General features: G+C 33.4%; 3 protein-coding genes across 4 annotated transcripts; 2 read left to right on the top strand and 1 right to left on the bottom strand.

Annotated features, from left to right (window-relative positions):
- Positions 1–2,730: 2,730 nt before the first annotated feature.
- LOC123313678 (tumor protein p63-regulated gene 1-like protein) lies at positions 2,731–5,993 on the bottom strand. 2 transcript variants are annotated; one of them, XM_044898650.1, is made up of 6 exons: positions 5,700–5,993; positions 5,406–5,640; positions 5,137–5,313; positions 4,356–4,463; positions 3,917–4,050; positions 2,731–3,691 (listed from the first exon to the last, which is right to left on the bottom strand). In XM_044898650.1, exons 1-6 carry the CDS (start codon positions 5,902–5,904, stop codon positions 3,468–3,470), a joined length of 1,083 nt encoding a protein of 360 aa, XP_044754585.1. In that variant the 5' UTR covers positions 5,905–5,993; the 3' UTR covers positions 2,731–3,467. The 2 variants fall into 2 exon arrangements, with proteins under 2 accessions (XP_044754585.1, XP_044754586.1); XM_044898651.1 differs by lacking the exon at positions 4,356–4,463 and having other exon boundaries at positions 5,700–5,990.
- A 589-nt stretch (positions 5,994–6,582) lies between these two features.
- LOC123313679 (thyrostimulin alpha-2 subunit) lies at positions 6,583–8,892 on the top strand. Its single transcript, XM_044898653.1, has 3 exons — positions 6,583–6,694; positions 7,603–7,714; positions 8,545–8,892. The coding sequence occupies exons 2-3, from the start codon at positions 7,606–7,608 to the stop codon at positions 8,802–8,804; spliced, it is 369 nt and encodes a 122-aa protein (XP_044754588.1). The 5' UTR covers positions 6,583–6,694; positions 7,603–7,605; the 3' UTR covers positions 8,805–8,892.
- Positions 8,893–10,107: 1,215 nt separating this feature from the next.
- LOC123314118 lies at positions 10,108–11,733 on the top strand. The gene is made up of 6 exons (XM_044899237.1): positions 10,108–10,188; positions 10,270–10,787; positions 11,071–11,170; positions 11,253–11,363; positions 11,456–11,608; positions 11,671–11,733. The coding sequence occupies exons 1-6, from the start codon at positions 10,108–10,110 to the stop codon at positions 11,731–11,733; spliced, it is 1,026 nt and encodes a 341-aa protein (XP_044755172.1).
- Positions 11,734–16,097: the final 4,364 nt, after the last annotated feature.

Here is a 16,097-nt window from a genome sequence, read left to right as displayed (position 1 = left end):
GATGAAAAAAACTGTTCAGAACAGCAGAACCAGAAAGTTTTTTCTAACAGTTTAACTCTCAATGAGGGTGAAGGAACATGCAATATAGAAGAAAATACACTTAGAACTGAAAATTCCTCGTGGATGAAGGAATCATTATTAGAATTGACCAACAATACTCAAAATTTAGTAAACAATGCTACACCTTTTAACAATAGCAGTGTGAGCCAAACGGCAGGTAGAGTGAGTCAAGACTTATTCCTTGAGCCATTTCCAATAGGAACATGCAGCAGTAGATTCAAACCAAAATCTCACTTTTATACTAAGAATAAAAATGGTCACATGCATACAAGAAATTGCCCAGAGGAACAGAAAAATTGTAAATCCACAAATCATTCATCATCAGAGCTCAAAATGAATAATTATGTTAAAAATTTTAACAATTTGAGTTTGAAGGAAACAGAGAATATCGATGTAGATCAATATGTGCCGTCTGGACATAGTTCTGAAAAGAATGAACGAGAGAAAAATGAACTTGAAATACTAGGTACACAAGAAAATAATGAATATGGCTGTTCATTAATGAGTGTTGAATCAGAGGAAACTAATGATGTTAGTGAGCAGAGTGAAATATATTTCTTCAGTAACTTGGGCAGTTTTGGGAATTTTAATCCAAAACAAGAAAATAATTTGATTGCTGTAAATAATGATTGTGTACTTGGTAACAATAAGCAACCAAATGAAAATTTCATTGACAAATCTCATAATTTCCATAAAAAAAATTCGGAACAAAGTTCCTTGGAAAAAGATCATATGGAAATACAAAAAACAAAAAATATTTCTACATCAGATGTAGGATATAGCATTCCTGATAGTTTCAGCCAAATATTGCAAGTTCAAAATACTCCTCACATCAGTGATAATAGTTCTAGTAAGGGTATAAAAAGAAGATTTATAGATGGATCAACGAACCTTGAAATGATTAATGGAAGTTTAATTCCTGAAACTGAAAATAGGTTTATTTTACCTGAAGATTATCCAATTCACAAAGACAAAGCTGCCCTATCAGCATCAGTAAACTGCCCAACCATCAGATGTGATGTCAAGGATATAGAAGAACTTGACAAGGAACTACAAGAAGCAATGAAGGAATGTTCAATAGTCTGGAACGAGTTCACCCACTTGTTGAATGAGGAAAAGAAAGAATTAATGAAATCAAAAAAAAGTCCGGAAGTGATATGTGGCAACGGCAAGCTCAAATTTCCGCCTGGTTACGAAAAAAATCATAACTATCTGGAAGAACTTCTTGTCGAATTCAAAACTACAATAGGTATTCCAAGCAATATTTACCAAGTAGAGGATCAAGATTTATTCTTCGAAGATGCTATGAATAATTGGGAGGAATTGCGAAAAATTGTACAGAACATAGGCAAACATGAAAAAAAATAATTTGAATAAAAACTAGTTAGTATTTTAAATGTACTCATAAGACTAATAAAGCAGAAATCAAACCATATAGGAGTAGGAGATGAACCATATTTTTTTAGTTGAATAATGATATCTAAATAGCAAGATTATTTTTTGTCTTTGTCATACTTTTATTTCATTGAATATATCATTTTTTCCTTCAATTTTTTTTCACTACAGAACTCCGCGTAACGATGAAGAGGTACTTTTGTTCTTAGGACTTAACAAATAACGAACACAAATTACCGTTTATTCTGTTTTATTAAGGAACATTTTACATTCGACCATACATGGGTATCCAATAACAGTTCTTGATAAAAAAAACAGATAACATTAATAAAACTTATGATAAAATACACACAAAATTTTTAACATATTGGTTATACATAGCCTACTAAAATGAAACAGGTTAGAATTGACCCCGGAGTGTTACAGCATTTCGGACTTTCAGATGTTCCTTAGGTTTTAGTAATGCTGTATTCTTTTTTCTCTGTTGAAGTCTGTGGAATTCGTCTTCCTTCCGGCCTGTTTCATTCTAGTGGGCTATGGCTTAATATCACAAAATATTCGATAGGTTAAAAATTAGTAAAGAACAACATATGTTTGAATAAAAAAATAGTTTTGTGAAAAAAATAGGAATGTGAAAAGTATTTTTGTTGAAAATCATTAGATGCTCAGTCAAGTGCATTTATTTGACAACAAGCATGCAATTCGATATTGATATTATATTGAATATTTTCATACCTTGAATATAGAAGCATCGGATGATTTAGTATTAATAGACACCGCTGCGAGGATAAGAGCATGAATTGATTGGTTTTGTTTTTATGAAAACGTAAACGGATATTGTTAAAGGTTCCTCCACTTTAATTACATTATATCCAGGGGTAAAAAGTATTCCTGGTGTTTTGAGATTTCATTGAAGCCATTATTGGTTAATTATAAGCACCGTGCGCTCCAAAAATTTGGCGTCAAGTAGGCTGTGGAATTTTTAAGTTCAATGTTCGCCGAGTCTAAACGTGTCTTAGCTTGTGCCACCAGATTCAATCATGGCGAAAATATGTAAACATTAATTATTTTCGATATAAAAACATGTTAGGAGTAATTTCTAGTAGGTACTAACTTGATAGTTTTATCGAAGATAATCGCCACGGAAGAAGTTAAGTATTACGTTTAAACACGTGATATTATTCTTAAAAATTACATGGCCTGTTTTTTTTGAACGTACGTTGTATAAATAAACTTTTGAATCGCTCTGAAAATGCACAAAAAATAATGGTAGGATTGTATAAGTAGGTTTCTTTTCAAAATATTCGAGCTTATCAAATAGTAGTGCGTAGGATATTTTTTTATATTCGAATAATTTTTTCAAGAACTGTCCAACTTTATTATAAAAGTGCAGCATAGGATAAGATTAAAGTACATCATTTCGAAAACTGGCCCATTTACTATATGCTAACTCATTTTTGTGAGATAAGCATAAAACTACAATAAAATGACTATAGTGAGATAAAATTAATGTATATCTTGGTCCCGTTAGGGTACCCTGAAAAGTTTGGTAGTATAGAAAAAATTAAAAAGTTGCAAATGTTCAATATAAAATATACTTCATAAAATAATTTGCGAATATAAATATCTTGTTGGAGATATATCAGTTTGGTTTTTTTCGCATCTGAATATATCACTGAAATTTCAACTGTGTATACATATATATATTTTCTATATCTTCATCTTTGGTTATCAAGTCCACTAGTTTCATGGTTCTTTAGATATGTTAAATTGAGATAAATTGACATTTATTGGCACACAGATCAAAGCAATAAATTCCGAAAAAGAATAAGAATAAAATATAGGAACACTCAACACCAAGTATTTTTGTTTTTCTTTTTATTATATGTTCTATCTTTCTTTCTTTTCTACGAACCAATAACGCTACATCATGATCCAGGTGCACATCCCCTAGTGAAAATTAATGAATATTCCCTTTTATTATACTTATTGCTTTTCCCCAACTGTTTCGCCTAGAAGCTGAACTTTCCTCTTACTTTAAAAAATCCCAGTGCGTTTCGATTGTGCAGCAAGGAACCGATGCCAACGTAATTTTCAAGTACGATAGTCTTGCGATATATAGCACAATAATCCTTTTCGTCTGATTTCTTCAACTGCATGGCGACGAAAACGTCGCATAGTTTGTCTACGAATGCGTCCAAATCGAAAATATTCCTCCTAGGTTCAACCGTACCATCTGCGAAAATAGACGTTTCAGGATACTGATGAGAAAAATTACACTGATACTGGGTCTCAAAATTTCAAATTGTTTGAGCGTTTAAGTGCCGCACAAATTTTTTTTTCAAATGTATCATTCTAACATCTATACTCAAAATAATTAAAGACACAGACTAATCTCTTGGGATCAACTTGGCGATATTTCGAATTTGGAACAATCTAAAGAAATAACTTGATGAATTACCTTTGTGGAAATACAGAGGATGATATGTGAACGTGCAAAATGGAACGTTGTCAGTGAAAGGATTCCATTTGGATCCCAAACTCGCTGGTTTCTCCTGTTTCCACATCAATCTTGCTCCTCTCATATTTCTGTCCCTGTTGAAGATTATCCCTTCTTCAGAATTTTGGAGGGGCGCTTACTACATACACAATGCACAAAGTTGTCGAAAAATATCACACTGCAAAGCTACTTGACTCGCTGGTAAGAGTTATTCTTGTGTACATTTCAAGTTTTTATCACATAGTACACTGTTGTCTATTAGTTCCTCCTCAGTCAGGAAACTCTATTTCTACTTCTAACTACATATTCAGCAAAATAACATAACTGTTGTTATTCACAAATTCGCAAAGCAAACTCAAGAAGAAAAAGCCGTTCTTGCATAAAAGCATTATTAAAATACCTAGATTGGTAGAAGTTATTCATTGGTTTACTTTCAGTATTTCCCCATCGAGAAAAAAGACAATTCTCCAAAAAATTAGTCAATCCATCAGTGACTCCATTTAAACGACTGTAGAAAATAAATTGTGATAAATATTTCATTTATATCTTTTTGAGTGCTCAGGAAAATGATGAAGAGAAAAGAATAAGCCAAGAATTTGATGAGCAGAAGTTTGATATATTTTGTTGAAATAATTTTTTTTGTTCAGTGATTTCCAAATCATAGTATACTCATAGTATAGTTATACCCCAGATATCTTACTGATCCACAAATTTAACTCAATAACTATAAAATAAACGATTTCTCTCTTATTAAGTTTAAATCAACTCGATTTAAAATGATCCTTAAGCATAAGGGGAGGGGGTACAATTGCAATCACGGAAGTAAATAAATTATTTGAAGCAATAAATGTGAAGCATATCATTCAAATACTAATTTTTTTTTTCCACAACTACTTCACCATCCAAAAAAGTGTGCATAAATCCTGTAATATCTAAAATGTTGGTGTAAAAAGATATGAAAATCTATATATGAGGTTACCACTGAGAAGTATTGAATGAGTTTCATTTCTTTCTTCGTAAAGAATTTATGGAATTTCATATACTGCAAACTTCAGAAGTAATGAGGAAAGAACAAAATGTAAAAATCTTTATTCAGATGAACCCCATGTTGATCAAAGCTTGAATGAGGCTTCCCAAAAACCTATAAAGCAAGGGAGAAATTAAGCAAATAATAAACTTACGGAATCAATGATCCATTAGGGTAGACTAGATCGCCAACGTGTAATTGCTCCACCAAATCCAAAGGTAATTTTTTATATCCTAAACGTTTGAGAGCAATAAAATCATATTTAGCAATGACTAGAGTTTTTGGTGTCAAAAGGATGAGTCTTTCCTTGTCTGTATCCCAATGATTGATCCTGGATGTGAATCAAAGTATGTAATGATGTAAACACTACCTCTAAGATGTCTGGTGAAACTAAGACGAAATTAAAAATTATCAATTACTCACTGAGTAAGCAGAAAGTAGGCTAAAAGAGGGCCATCACAATCTTCATCCAAAAATTCATCCCTACATTCCTTTACTGCATTATCCACAACCCCATCCCGAAAAGTGAAATAATTACATGGGTCTTCTGGTATAATAACGGATGATTGTATAGTTCTCTGTTGGGTCATAGGCGCTGTTTGAGAGGCTGTCCTTTCTATTTTTGGTTCGGGTTTAGTACCCCAGATATTAACAGATACTAGAACGAGAAATATGCAAAAAACCAAGTTATCAAATACAAATGAATTAAAGTATTACATTTGTTAGGCAAAGAAGCGAAGGGAGACATAAAAGTCTGTCCCCAGTTACAATTTGAGTTAATTCTCGCATTTTCCTTATCTAGGCTCTGATTTTCCTTAGATTTCGGTAAAAGTTCGGATTTACTTCCTCCTGGATGAATCCTCAAAGATCCTCCTCTGAACTGTGAAGTGGAATCATCATCTAAATTGCATTCGTCTATCATATTTCAGAAAATTATTCAAATGCACTCGATTTATGTCACGTAAACAATTTCCGTGGAATGAAAATTAAGAAATTTTCAGGTTAGAAGTGCTGCCAACGTCAAGTGTCTGGAAAATTATTAAGAAGCTTCTCAGTCCTCCAGATAGATGGCGCTGTATTTCCTACATTTAATTCAAAAAATATTTCGCACTCTACAAATATTATACAGGATTTCCCGAAACTAGATTAAAAATGGTATATTCTACGTCGAAAATAGTAGAAAAACTTCATTTTATATGAACCTATATCCGGAAAGCCTTCATTTTCAGGATACATACTGTTGAAGCAGTTGAAGTGAATTATTGGAAGACAGTTATTTTTGATGTCGAAAAAAATTGCTTTTCAGGTGTCTGTAGGGAGCTGTATCTTATCAGGGACTGCTCAAAATAAAGAGGGACATATTTAGTGACAAAAAAATCGCCCTTTAAATTTTTCTTCAACTTGAACCCTGTATACAATTTTCAATTAAAGCGATGTTTCGCGAAGAAAAAGGTCATCATTTCCATAATGAGAGGATTTCTATTAAGGCTCTTCGCCCCATTTCACGAAGAAAACTTAAGTGTCACGGGTTTCGCCAATTGTGAGGGGGTGAAAAAAACAACGAATACGGAGAGTAGGCGTTTCGATAGTGAGAGGGGTGAAACTCCGGAGTTGTAGAGAGAGAATATAACGAATACTCTTGCAAAGTTCTCATTAGATGGCTGGTGAACGCCGTCAAAGCTGAAAATTGATACCTGTACAGCGAAACTCAGGTGAGCCTAATGAAGAGATTACGTTTTAAATAGTTCCTTCTCTCAATTTGCTGAAATGGATTGTTCGATATCTTTCCATCAAGTTGCATGATTGCTTGAGGTCCAAATAAGCGCTTAGTTTTTCAAAAGTAGGGATACTTGTTGATCTTGTGATTTTTATAATATTAGTCTGCACTACAGTAATCATTTTTTAAACTATTCTATGTAGAAAATATGTTGGTCTTCAATTAAGTAAATGTTTGAATCGAAAGGACAATCCTACGAAGTAACGGAAAACTTTCTGAAATGCAAAATATAAGAAGTTTGATGTCTTTTTTTTCTGAATGAGTAAAAGAATGTGGAAATCAAAATTCTTCTTTGCATTAACAACTATAACAAGCAATTAATGGGAAACATCGCATCCGCCATTTAGCAACAAAAATAAAATGCGTTTTTGCGTTCAGTTAGAGTTTGATTGTAATTTTTATGTTTTTATAAGTATTATAAGTACTCTACATTATTTCTGAAATCCTAGAGTTTATGTATGTAGAGTAATTTGATGTGGTAGAGAATGCATTGAATGTTCATAAATAATTGAGTAAAATGAATATTGTCTCTTTTTCTGGATGTTTTTCAGTTGACTTTCGATAAATTTCTAAATGAGTACTAAAAATGGTGAAAACCAATCATCCGCCCACTAAAAAACAAAAATAATAATAGGAACCATCGCATTCGCCATTTTGCGACCATTAAAAATGCATTTCTGAAATCATTTTCAGTTTGATTATAATTCTAATAATTTCATAGCTATATCAAACGCATCCCATTTTCTCTGAATACTAGATGTTTATAATTATTGACACTATAATGTAATGTGTTCTTAACTGCATAATGTTCGTAACAAAAATGAATATTGTCTCTTTTTCCAGAGAATGCTCGTCAGTTGGTTTTTAATAAATTTGTTACCGATTCTGAATGCTTTCCTCATCAATACAGCGATGGAAACTGATGGCTGGAGAAAACCAGGATGTCATAAAGTGGGTGAGTGAATTCTGTATGTCTATACTATAAATATTCATCTATGAAGAAATTAATACCAAAAATTCTTTCATTGGAAATAAATATAGATATATTTAAAAGTTACAATAGTAATTGGAGGAAAAGTTTCTTGAATCATCAATTTTTCTACAGGTTTTTTCTTTAGCATCACAGTAACATTTTCTACTTATGATCCTCTAAGTCAATAACTATTATTTATACGTATAGTGCTATAGAGCCTGAAAAATTGAACTCTGAAAATTGTGGAATATTTTCAAGCAAAAACTGATATAAATGAACCAATTTACACACAACGTTATTTAGCTAGAATAACCAAACTGAAAATTTATGTCCAGTTAATTTTGATTTGAATATTTGTGATTGATACTTTCACCCACATATCTGACAGCTGACCCGTACACAAGCCCATTGGCAAATGGAGTACTGTTCAACTCCCATCCACTAAAATGATTTCGTGATAGATATATGAATCATTATTCAAATAACTAGAATGAATTTCACACACCTATCCTCTATTCTTCTCACCAGGTTGAATTGAGTCAAGTACATGTAAAATATGATGGCTAATACGTATTTCGTTCGATAATATATATACAGGCTGGCCAAACCAAAACGAAGCAGGCACATTGTAAGGGGTATAAGTTATGAGATTTGGTTTATAGATTAAAGGAGGAAGAAATATCGAGGAATAACACTGGGTTGTAGATTTTAAAGGGAGTTTGCGTCCTTAAGAAAGAAGTATTAGAAAGTTAATACCTCAACCAATAACCAACATAACAACCAATAACTAACATGTTATATTCTGTGCGCAGGTCACACTAGGAAAATCAGTATACCAGATTGCGTGGAGTTCAAAATGACCACAAACGCCTGTAGGGGCTATTGTGAGAGCTGGGCAGTACCAACCCATCACAAAGTCAACCCTGCCCAACCGATCACGTCAATTGGCCAATGCTGCAACATCATGGAGACTGAACCAGTGGAAGCTCGTGTTCTTTGCGTTGACGGGATTCGAACGCTCACCTTCAAGTCGGCCACCAGCTGCTCCTGCTACCACTGCAAGAAGGACTGAACAGCACTGTGTGAAAGGCGCCTAACCGCATCGAATTTGTGATTGTTACAATATGGGATATATTTATTGTAAATATTATACTGACTGAATAAATTATTTCTTGTGGATAATTCTGTATTTATTGATCCAACAAATTTCAACTGGACAAAAAAGATGATCTAAATCTCAGTAGTCTCACAGAGACCTAGCTGTATTCTCAAAATTGAAAGAAAAATCCTATACGAAATGGCGTTATTTATTATGGCGTCATAAAAACTCTTTTTGAAGGCATGGTTCTCATTTAAAAGGAACTATTTGAAAAGTAATATCACTGAGTATTAACCCACATTGTATGGGGGTTGAGAACTCAAAGGTAATATCCTCAAATGTCTTGAAAATTTCGTCACTTACAGAATATGTCTCGAATTCAAGTCGAAATAATTCAATGGTATATTCTACTTTGAAAAAAGGAACAAAAACTGACAGAAATCAACGAATTAGCCCAAACAGTGTCTACCTTAAATCATGAATACATAGTTGGTTAGGTTGGCGTTAGTTTCAATAAAAATTAATGGAAAATGTGCGACTTCCAAAAGTGAACGATTAAGGTGAAAAATTGATGATTATCCTATTAGGAAGATCATTTCGACCCAGTATTAATGAAGAAAATAATATTTCTGATGAGTATTCACCAATATAATTTCAATTTCTCTAGTGCTGTTAAATATTTCATTTCAATTCGCAGTTTAAATTTTCGATCAGTTTTTGAATATTCTAACTTTTCGTCCCTCACTTCAATATTTGATGTTTCCAAGAGAATAATACCGAAAATATGGGTTACTTCGAGAGGTTGCGATATGTATCTGGTAATTCTTATATTCTCGTAATTCTTAGTGGTTCCATTTTCTGCATAGTTCGTGATCTGTTTCAAAAATGTAAATTTAGTTAATTTTAATCACTGAAATTTCAGAGTGGATGATAAGTTGTTTAGTAAATTGTCATCTATAGTTTCAAGCTTGGACGTTTCAAAAAGAATCATTTCACAAATTATGATTTCATCAGGTTTTCATGATTCTCCAAGAAAAAGATTTTCACCCTCAGCATTAATCTATTTTTGGACAGAATGACTTTAGAAAAAACTAAAACTTGAAGATTTTATTCCGCCTGAAAATTTTACTTAGAATCTCCCACAGATTTCACTGAACAGGAGCGTATTCAGAAGGATCCTCTGAGGAAAATGTTCAATATGTCTCTCACCCTAAAATATTGGTTCCCCAAATTGATTTTCTTTGTTGGAATAACTCTTTACATTTTATCCATCTTGATGACTATTCACCAACTCCTAAGCTCGTTTGACTACGAAAGTTTGCTCAAATATGGAGCGTTTCTTGGCGTACAAATATTCGTAAGTATCATCGTTTTCAGAAAATAAAAAAAGGTAGATAAATCAATTTCAACAACGTTAAATAAAATTCGTATTTTCAAGCTGACAGAGAACTTGTGGATACTCCTGGTAACTTATGATGAAGTTTATAAATATGGAAAAAAAGTGGAACAAATAACATTCGCATTCGAGTTATCCGATTCCAAACTACTCTCAGAAGTAGAGGGAATGGTTGCAGTCATAAAATTCGTCACTTGCATCAATTACCTGTTAGGAATTTGCACCAGCCTCACCCTTCTGTGTAGTCAAGATATCCTCAAAGACATTATATACCTACGTGTTTGGATCTGCCAAAATTTTTCAGCTACCACTTGTTCGATTGTGGGATACTCAATAAGTTTGTTGGATATTCCCATTATATGTTCCACAGTTTCGATGCCTTTCTTACTGGTTTACTTCGAGATCGTCGATATTGTTCATGTGAAATATTTAAACGAACTGATAAAAACAATATGTGAGTCCAGCCTTCTGGAAGAAGAACTGTACAATTCGGAGCTGTTTCAGAGGATAGTGAGCCAGAAATTGAAAATTTGCATAATGATGCACGAGAAACTGATCAAGTGAGTTCAATTCTTTCATTTTCAGCAGAACCTTTGACTAGTTTTGAAACTTTGGAAGGGAATCAAGCAAGTTTGAAATGAAAAAATGTAATGGCAAAATAATCGAACTTCCTATTTGGTTACTAAGATCAAATTCATCTAATCACTATCTAGTTTGCATGCTTCAAAGCCCTTAGCCCTTGGAATGTAGTTTTTTCTATTCAAGATGTGATTGGACTCACAAAAAACTACATTATCAACCAACAGGAAGAATTCTTCAATTTAAACTGATGATTTATTGCAGTGTTTCCCTCCTAGGCACAGAAATGATATACATACCGGTACTTCTGGTGGCTCTTGGATCTTTGATACTAGGTAGTTCCATGCTTTTGTTCATCTTAGCGGTAAGCAATCATTTAATTCCTAATTGCCAGCAAAATATGGACATATCTTGAGATTGGGAATTTCAATGATCTTCATTTACAGCTTGATTTCGAAGAAATGAACGTTTTTCTAATAGGAATATTTTCTGGCACTGTTAACTACCTCATTTGTGTATGGTTGTATATCTATTTTTCTCAGCTATTGAAAAATGAGGTGAGAGATGTGAAATTCTATCTCAGAGTCAAAATCACTGAATTCGGTTTCAAATTTTTTGGACCCTGTAGATTATTTCCATGTTTTTTTAGTCAGAACACAGTTATTATCTTCTGACGCAACTACCTTGGTATTATATGAATAAGAACAATCGCCAAATGTTTTCTGTGTTGCTGAGGAAAGCTGAAAAGCCGATATCCTGTCAAACTAACATACTGGAAGTGAATTTTCTGCTCGTAGTTAGGGTGAGTTTTCAATTTCATTCTATTTTCTTCGCAGATCTAAAATTTCAAATACTTTTTTTCAGATTTTTAAATCTCTTTATTCTGTCGCTGCCATCATCACTCGATTTCAACCTAGGTTGGAATAAAAACAGGAAGAAAAAGAACAGTTCATTACAAAAATTTGTTCATGGAGTCTTAGTTTAACAATATATGATGTACAATTAAATTTCACACTTCAATAAAGTTTTCAGCATCGAATTCATTCTATTTATTTTATAGCAGTTGAGAGCTTTCCTTTATCCACATTTCTTCAATGTATTTCAATCAAATATTTGATTCAAAACATAAAAATCTGCCTTCTGTGGAAGACAGAGAAGTGGTATAGATACCTACCTGTCCAAATTCTTAAAATCTCCTCATGCCAGCTGTAAAAAAACATGCCCACAACAAAAATGAGGAAGTATGAGTTTCTCAGATAACGTCAAATAGAACACTGATATCTTGTATTACGATCAACTGGAGTAATTTATCCCCCTTTGTGCATCTTTCAGGAAAATCTGTTTTGAATGTTTTCCAGATTCCCCTGAATTAACAGGAGGACTCTTCTGTATTTATTCATTCCAAGGACAAAAGATAGACCATCAATTTTTATAATTTATTGTATCAGTGCTTGTAATAAATGAATGCAGTAAATGCACTGTGGAGATTTATTGTTTATAAACAGATTAATTTTAAGTGATGATACTCAAAAATCATGGATCAATTTGATGTTGGAGACATCCGAAGTACAACAGCTGCTGCTGAATACAGTGCCCTAAAAATCTGAAAAAAAAAACAACCTAAAAGTCTGATTCTTTTACCCTCAAAATCAGTATAGTTCTACTCCTCTTTTTTGAGAACGATGTTTATAATTTCCATTGATGAGTGGGATGAAATCTAAAAATTCGAATATGAAAAATCAAACCTACCTTCACAAAAAGTAAGAAATTTACTTCTATAAGATCTCCACTCAAAGCTATAGGCTTTTCTGATTTCCTCAGCAGAACTGAATATATCTTCCGATTCTTTTTGTTCATGTAATACCATGGAAGTTGTACGAGGTAATACCATATGCGTTCTGACTGAAAATACCAAAGAAAAATGTTTTGATTCGTTCATCAGTTTCCAATCAAAATTACCAGTCATCACTTGAAATATCGTGAATCTAGTACATACCTCATTTTTTATAATTTGTCCGATTGAGGTGTATACAATACCACAGAGCGTGCTACACAAACCATACATATTCAGTCCGAAAAATGCAATGTATTCTTTCTCTGAATATGCCTAAAAATGATTTGAGATTGAATATCAGTGTGTGCATAGTTTTTAAACAGCCTGTATCTTTTAAACCGAGCCGATTCGGAAGAATTGGTAAAGGAAAAAATTTGTACGGGTCAAAGATTCACCCAGTATATTCCCTGGAAGATTCAATGGATGGATGGAAACGATATGGTTAAATGCGTAGTGTTTTATGTCTTCCCACGTTTTGCAAATCGTGTTGAAGAGATTCTAAGGAGGATGAGGAAGTTTGCCATCTTTCTTCCAGTAATATTGAACACATGTCCGATAGGACTCAGATGGGATAAACGTTTTGAATATATAAAAAGTGTCTATCTACAGCACTTTCCGTATAAATATTGGACATGTTAGAAGATATAACATAGATCTCCTGAGTTACAACCTCGGTTACAACTTACATTTTCTCAAAAAATTTAATCTTACCGAGATGATTCCCAACATCAAAGATGCTCCCATTATTATAGACGCCAAAAAAAACAAAATCATTTGGGCATAAATCAAATCGCCTGCTGCTATGGACGTACTGAAAACCCAAAACATTACTTTGTTTTTTTGTCTCATGAAAGTTGATCCAATATAGGATTTCGATAAGGAAAAATACGTCGATAACCCTGAAAAATTTTGGGCTAGTAGAAGGATTCAAGCTCTGTCGGAGTCGATTCAACTCAGTGCACAAGCTTAAATTATTTTTGACTCTACAGGGTGGTCCCAAAGTGGTGAAAACCACGATATCTCCCTTCTATTTCAAATCAGAATAACATATCATTTCCTGAATCAGGAATCTACATGTAATTCCTGACTTTCTCCGACAAATTTCATGGTTATGATGGTTTTAAAGAGAAAGCATACCTTGAAAACCGTTCGAGATAAATGTTTGATTTTTTTTTTATCGAATTCTCCAAGAGTTTTCAAGTCTTCTTCAGTTTGAATCATTCTCCTAGTGCAAAATTTCTAAGAGTTATCGAGCACTGTTGACTCAGCCTATATAATGAATTGGCTGATAGGCAAACAATAGACTCTTTACAATCATTATATACCTTATAGCTTGATCATGCAAAATCACGCAAATCTTCATTCGCTGCTCGACCAATTTCTGGTAAAGTTCAGAATTATATCTCTCTCCAGCTGGAATTTTAGTATAACAGATCTTCTTAACGAACTGATTGATCAGCATGATCTGAAACACGCCGGATATACCAAAATATATCACGGCTGTTGGGCTAGAGACCATCACAAATGCTGCTATGGCATCGATACCATGCAGAAGGATGACCAACATCAAGAATTGTTCTGGCATGTTGGCCAAGATCCATACTCGTATATAGGAGACTCTATTGAAATACCCGTATCCTAAGGTCAGCGTTATATAAGAGATAACGGTCAAAAAATAGATCAGCATAACTATGGCAATGGCCAACTTTGAGTATACTTCAACTTTTCGAATTAGCTCCTTATCCATGATTTCATAAGGAGGCCTAACTCTTCTATACCACACGAAGAATTCCTTGAACTGGTCCAGGTTGAGCAGGATGGCACCCAAATTTATAAACATCTGAAATTCATATGCCATCATAAAATATACTTGAAACCATCTGGAATGGCAGTACTCACAAATAGTTGAAGACCTAAGGTGGATCCGTATTGTGCAATAAAATGTGTGTCCCCTGTTGTCACAAAACCATGGACTCCCAAAACAATGGAGAAAAAATAGGTCGAGTAACAAATGGACAGAACAGGTTTCGTGTATTTGAGTATCATCAAATCGTATGTTATTTGAACGAATGGCTGTAGGTAGTCCTTGCCTTTTTTTTTACGCTCTGAAATCATTGAAAAGTACTTGAATTTCAATTATGTATTGTGAAAATTTAAGCTAATCTTTTCACGAGTATACTAACCCTGGATTCGGCTCATATTTTCATAGATTTCCATTCTACCGATGGAAAATTGGTTATTGGAGGAAAATTTCACGAATGAAGAGGATTATAACGTTGGCTTTCTGCTATTCAATTGAATGAATCAATTGATGAACTTCTCCTAGCGACAATTGAGTTATCGAACAGTCGTGGATGGAAAAAAAAATGTGAAGAAAAATAAACTAGAAGCGTTCTTTTCCATCCGCTGTTGGTAATTAAAACTGAATTTTAATGGCAGTTTTTCTATTCAGTCACCTCATTCTTAACGCATAATCTTCAGCTTAAATTAACTGAAAGAATTCAGGTAATATAATTCCTGAAAAATGAATGTTTCTTTTCACTTCACTCAGTCATCTGTAAAAAGTTAATGTAATGTAATGTCTTGTAAAAAATCCTCATCTCTGTTTCATTATAAAGTAAGATTTTTTCATCTTATCTAGTTCTGAAGGAAACTACACAAAAGCTCTGTATTGGAGATTGGTTTTGGAATTCATACTACCAAATTTAAGCAGCTGAATTCCTTTTTATAGGTACTCAGAGAACATGTTCACCAAAGAGTCTCTTGGATTCCTTGAAACCTACTTTTAAAGAACAACACAATATTCTTCAATGAATGTATTACATCTTTCAACGAACTAATTACAAATTTACAGTATTGGGTGCAGTAAATTCTTATTCTATCCTATAAAAAACATCTTATGAGTCCACAACATTCGACCTATACTTAGAAAAATTTCAAATTACACAAAACTCTCTGTGAGAACTTTTAATGAAAGAGTAATCCATAGGGAATCAGCCATTTGTGTTCCCGTTTCTGGAACACACCCACACCTCAACGAGGTTCCTAATCGATTATTTTAATTAATTTTCGACAGTTGGACACGCAATCATTGCAACCATCATCTTTTCCGCTCACTTATGAGTGTTCTGGGATGATTGATTCGATGTCATCAAAACAATTATTATTTCTGAAACGTGGCATTTTTCCCTTGTCTTAGGCAGATTTTGAATGGTGTGAACCATAGATTAATCTATGGTGTGAACGCATTCAGAATTTAAAATAAACTCCATAGAAAAGAGGAAAGCCTCCATAATTCAATTCAATTCTATGTACTGGCAATTTACAAAAGTCGAATTTACCTTATACAGAGTGAGTGAAGAGTGACGCACAATTCCACGTAGGTATTAAAATACCTGAAATTGACATCCTGTAATTTAATATCGCAAATTCATACGACATTCTGACCTGTAGTTTT

Source organism: Coccinella septempunctata, chromosome 5 (assembly GCF_907165205.1).
Source record: "Coccinella septempunctata chromosome 5, icCocSept1.1, whole genome shotgun sequence".
NCBI classification, from domain to species: domain Eukaryota; kingdom Metazoa; phylum Arthropoda; class Insecta; order Coleoptera; family Coccinellidae; genus Coccinella; species Coccinella septempunctata.
Note: the sequence above shows the minus strand (reverse complement) of the source record. Positions and strands in the feature narration are given on the sequence as shown.

Excerpts from the sequence above, each read along its gene's own strand:
- LOC123313678 (XM_044898650.1), bottom strand. The coding sequence starts at position 5,904 with ATGATAGACGAATGCAATTTAGATGATGATTCCACTTCACAGTTCAGA. Across the intron at positions 5,641-5,699 it reads CGCTTCTTTGCCTAACAAAT|TATCTGTTAATATCTGGGGT; the intron begins GTAATACTTTAA and ends TTCTCGTTCTAG. Across the intron at positions 3,692-3,916 it reads TCCTCTGTATTTCCACAAAG|ATGGTACGGTTGAACCTAGG; the intron begins GTAATTCATCAA and ends CTATTTTCGCAG.
- LOC123313679 (XM_044898653.1), top strand. The coding sequence starts at position 7,606 with ATGCTCGTCAGTTGGTTTTTAATAAATTTGTTACCGATTCTGAATGCT. Across the intron at positions 7,715-8,544 it reads ACCAGGATGTCATAAAGTGG|GTCACACTAGGAAAATCAGT; the intron begins GTGAGTGAATTC and ends TTCTGTGCGCAG.
- LOC123314118 (XM_044899237.1), top strand. The coding sequence starts at position 10,108 with ATGACTATTCACCAACTCCTAAGCTCGTTTGACTACGAAAGTTTGCTC. Across the intron at positions 10,788-11,070 it reads ATGCACGAGAAACTGATCAA|TGTTTCCCTCCTAGGCACAG; the intron begins GTGAGTTCAATT and ends GATTTATTGCAG. Across the intron at positions 11,364-11,455 it reads CTCAGCTATTGAAAAATGAG|TCAGAACACAGTTATTATCT; the intron begins GTGAGAGATGTG and ends ATGTTTTTTTAG.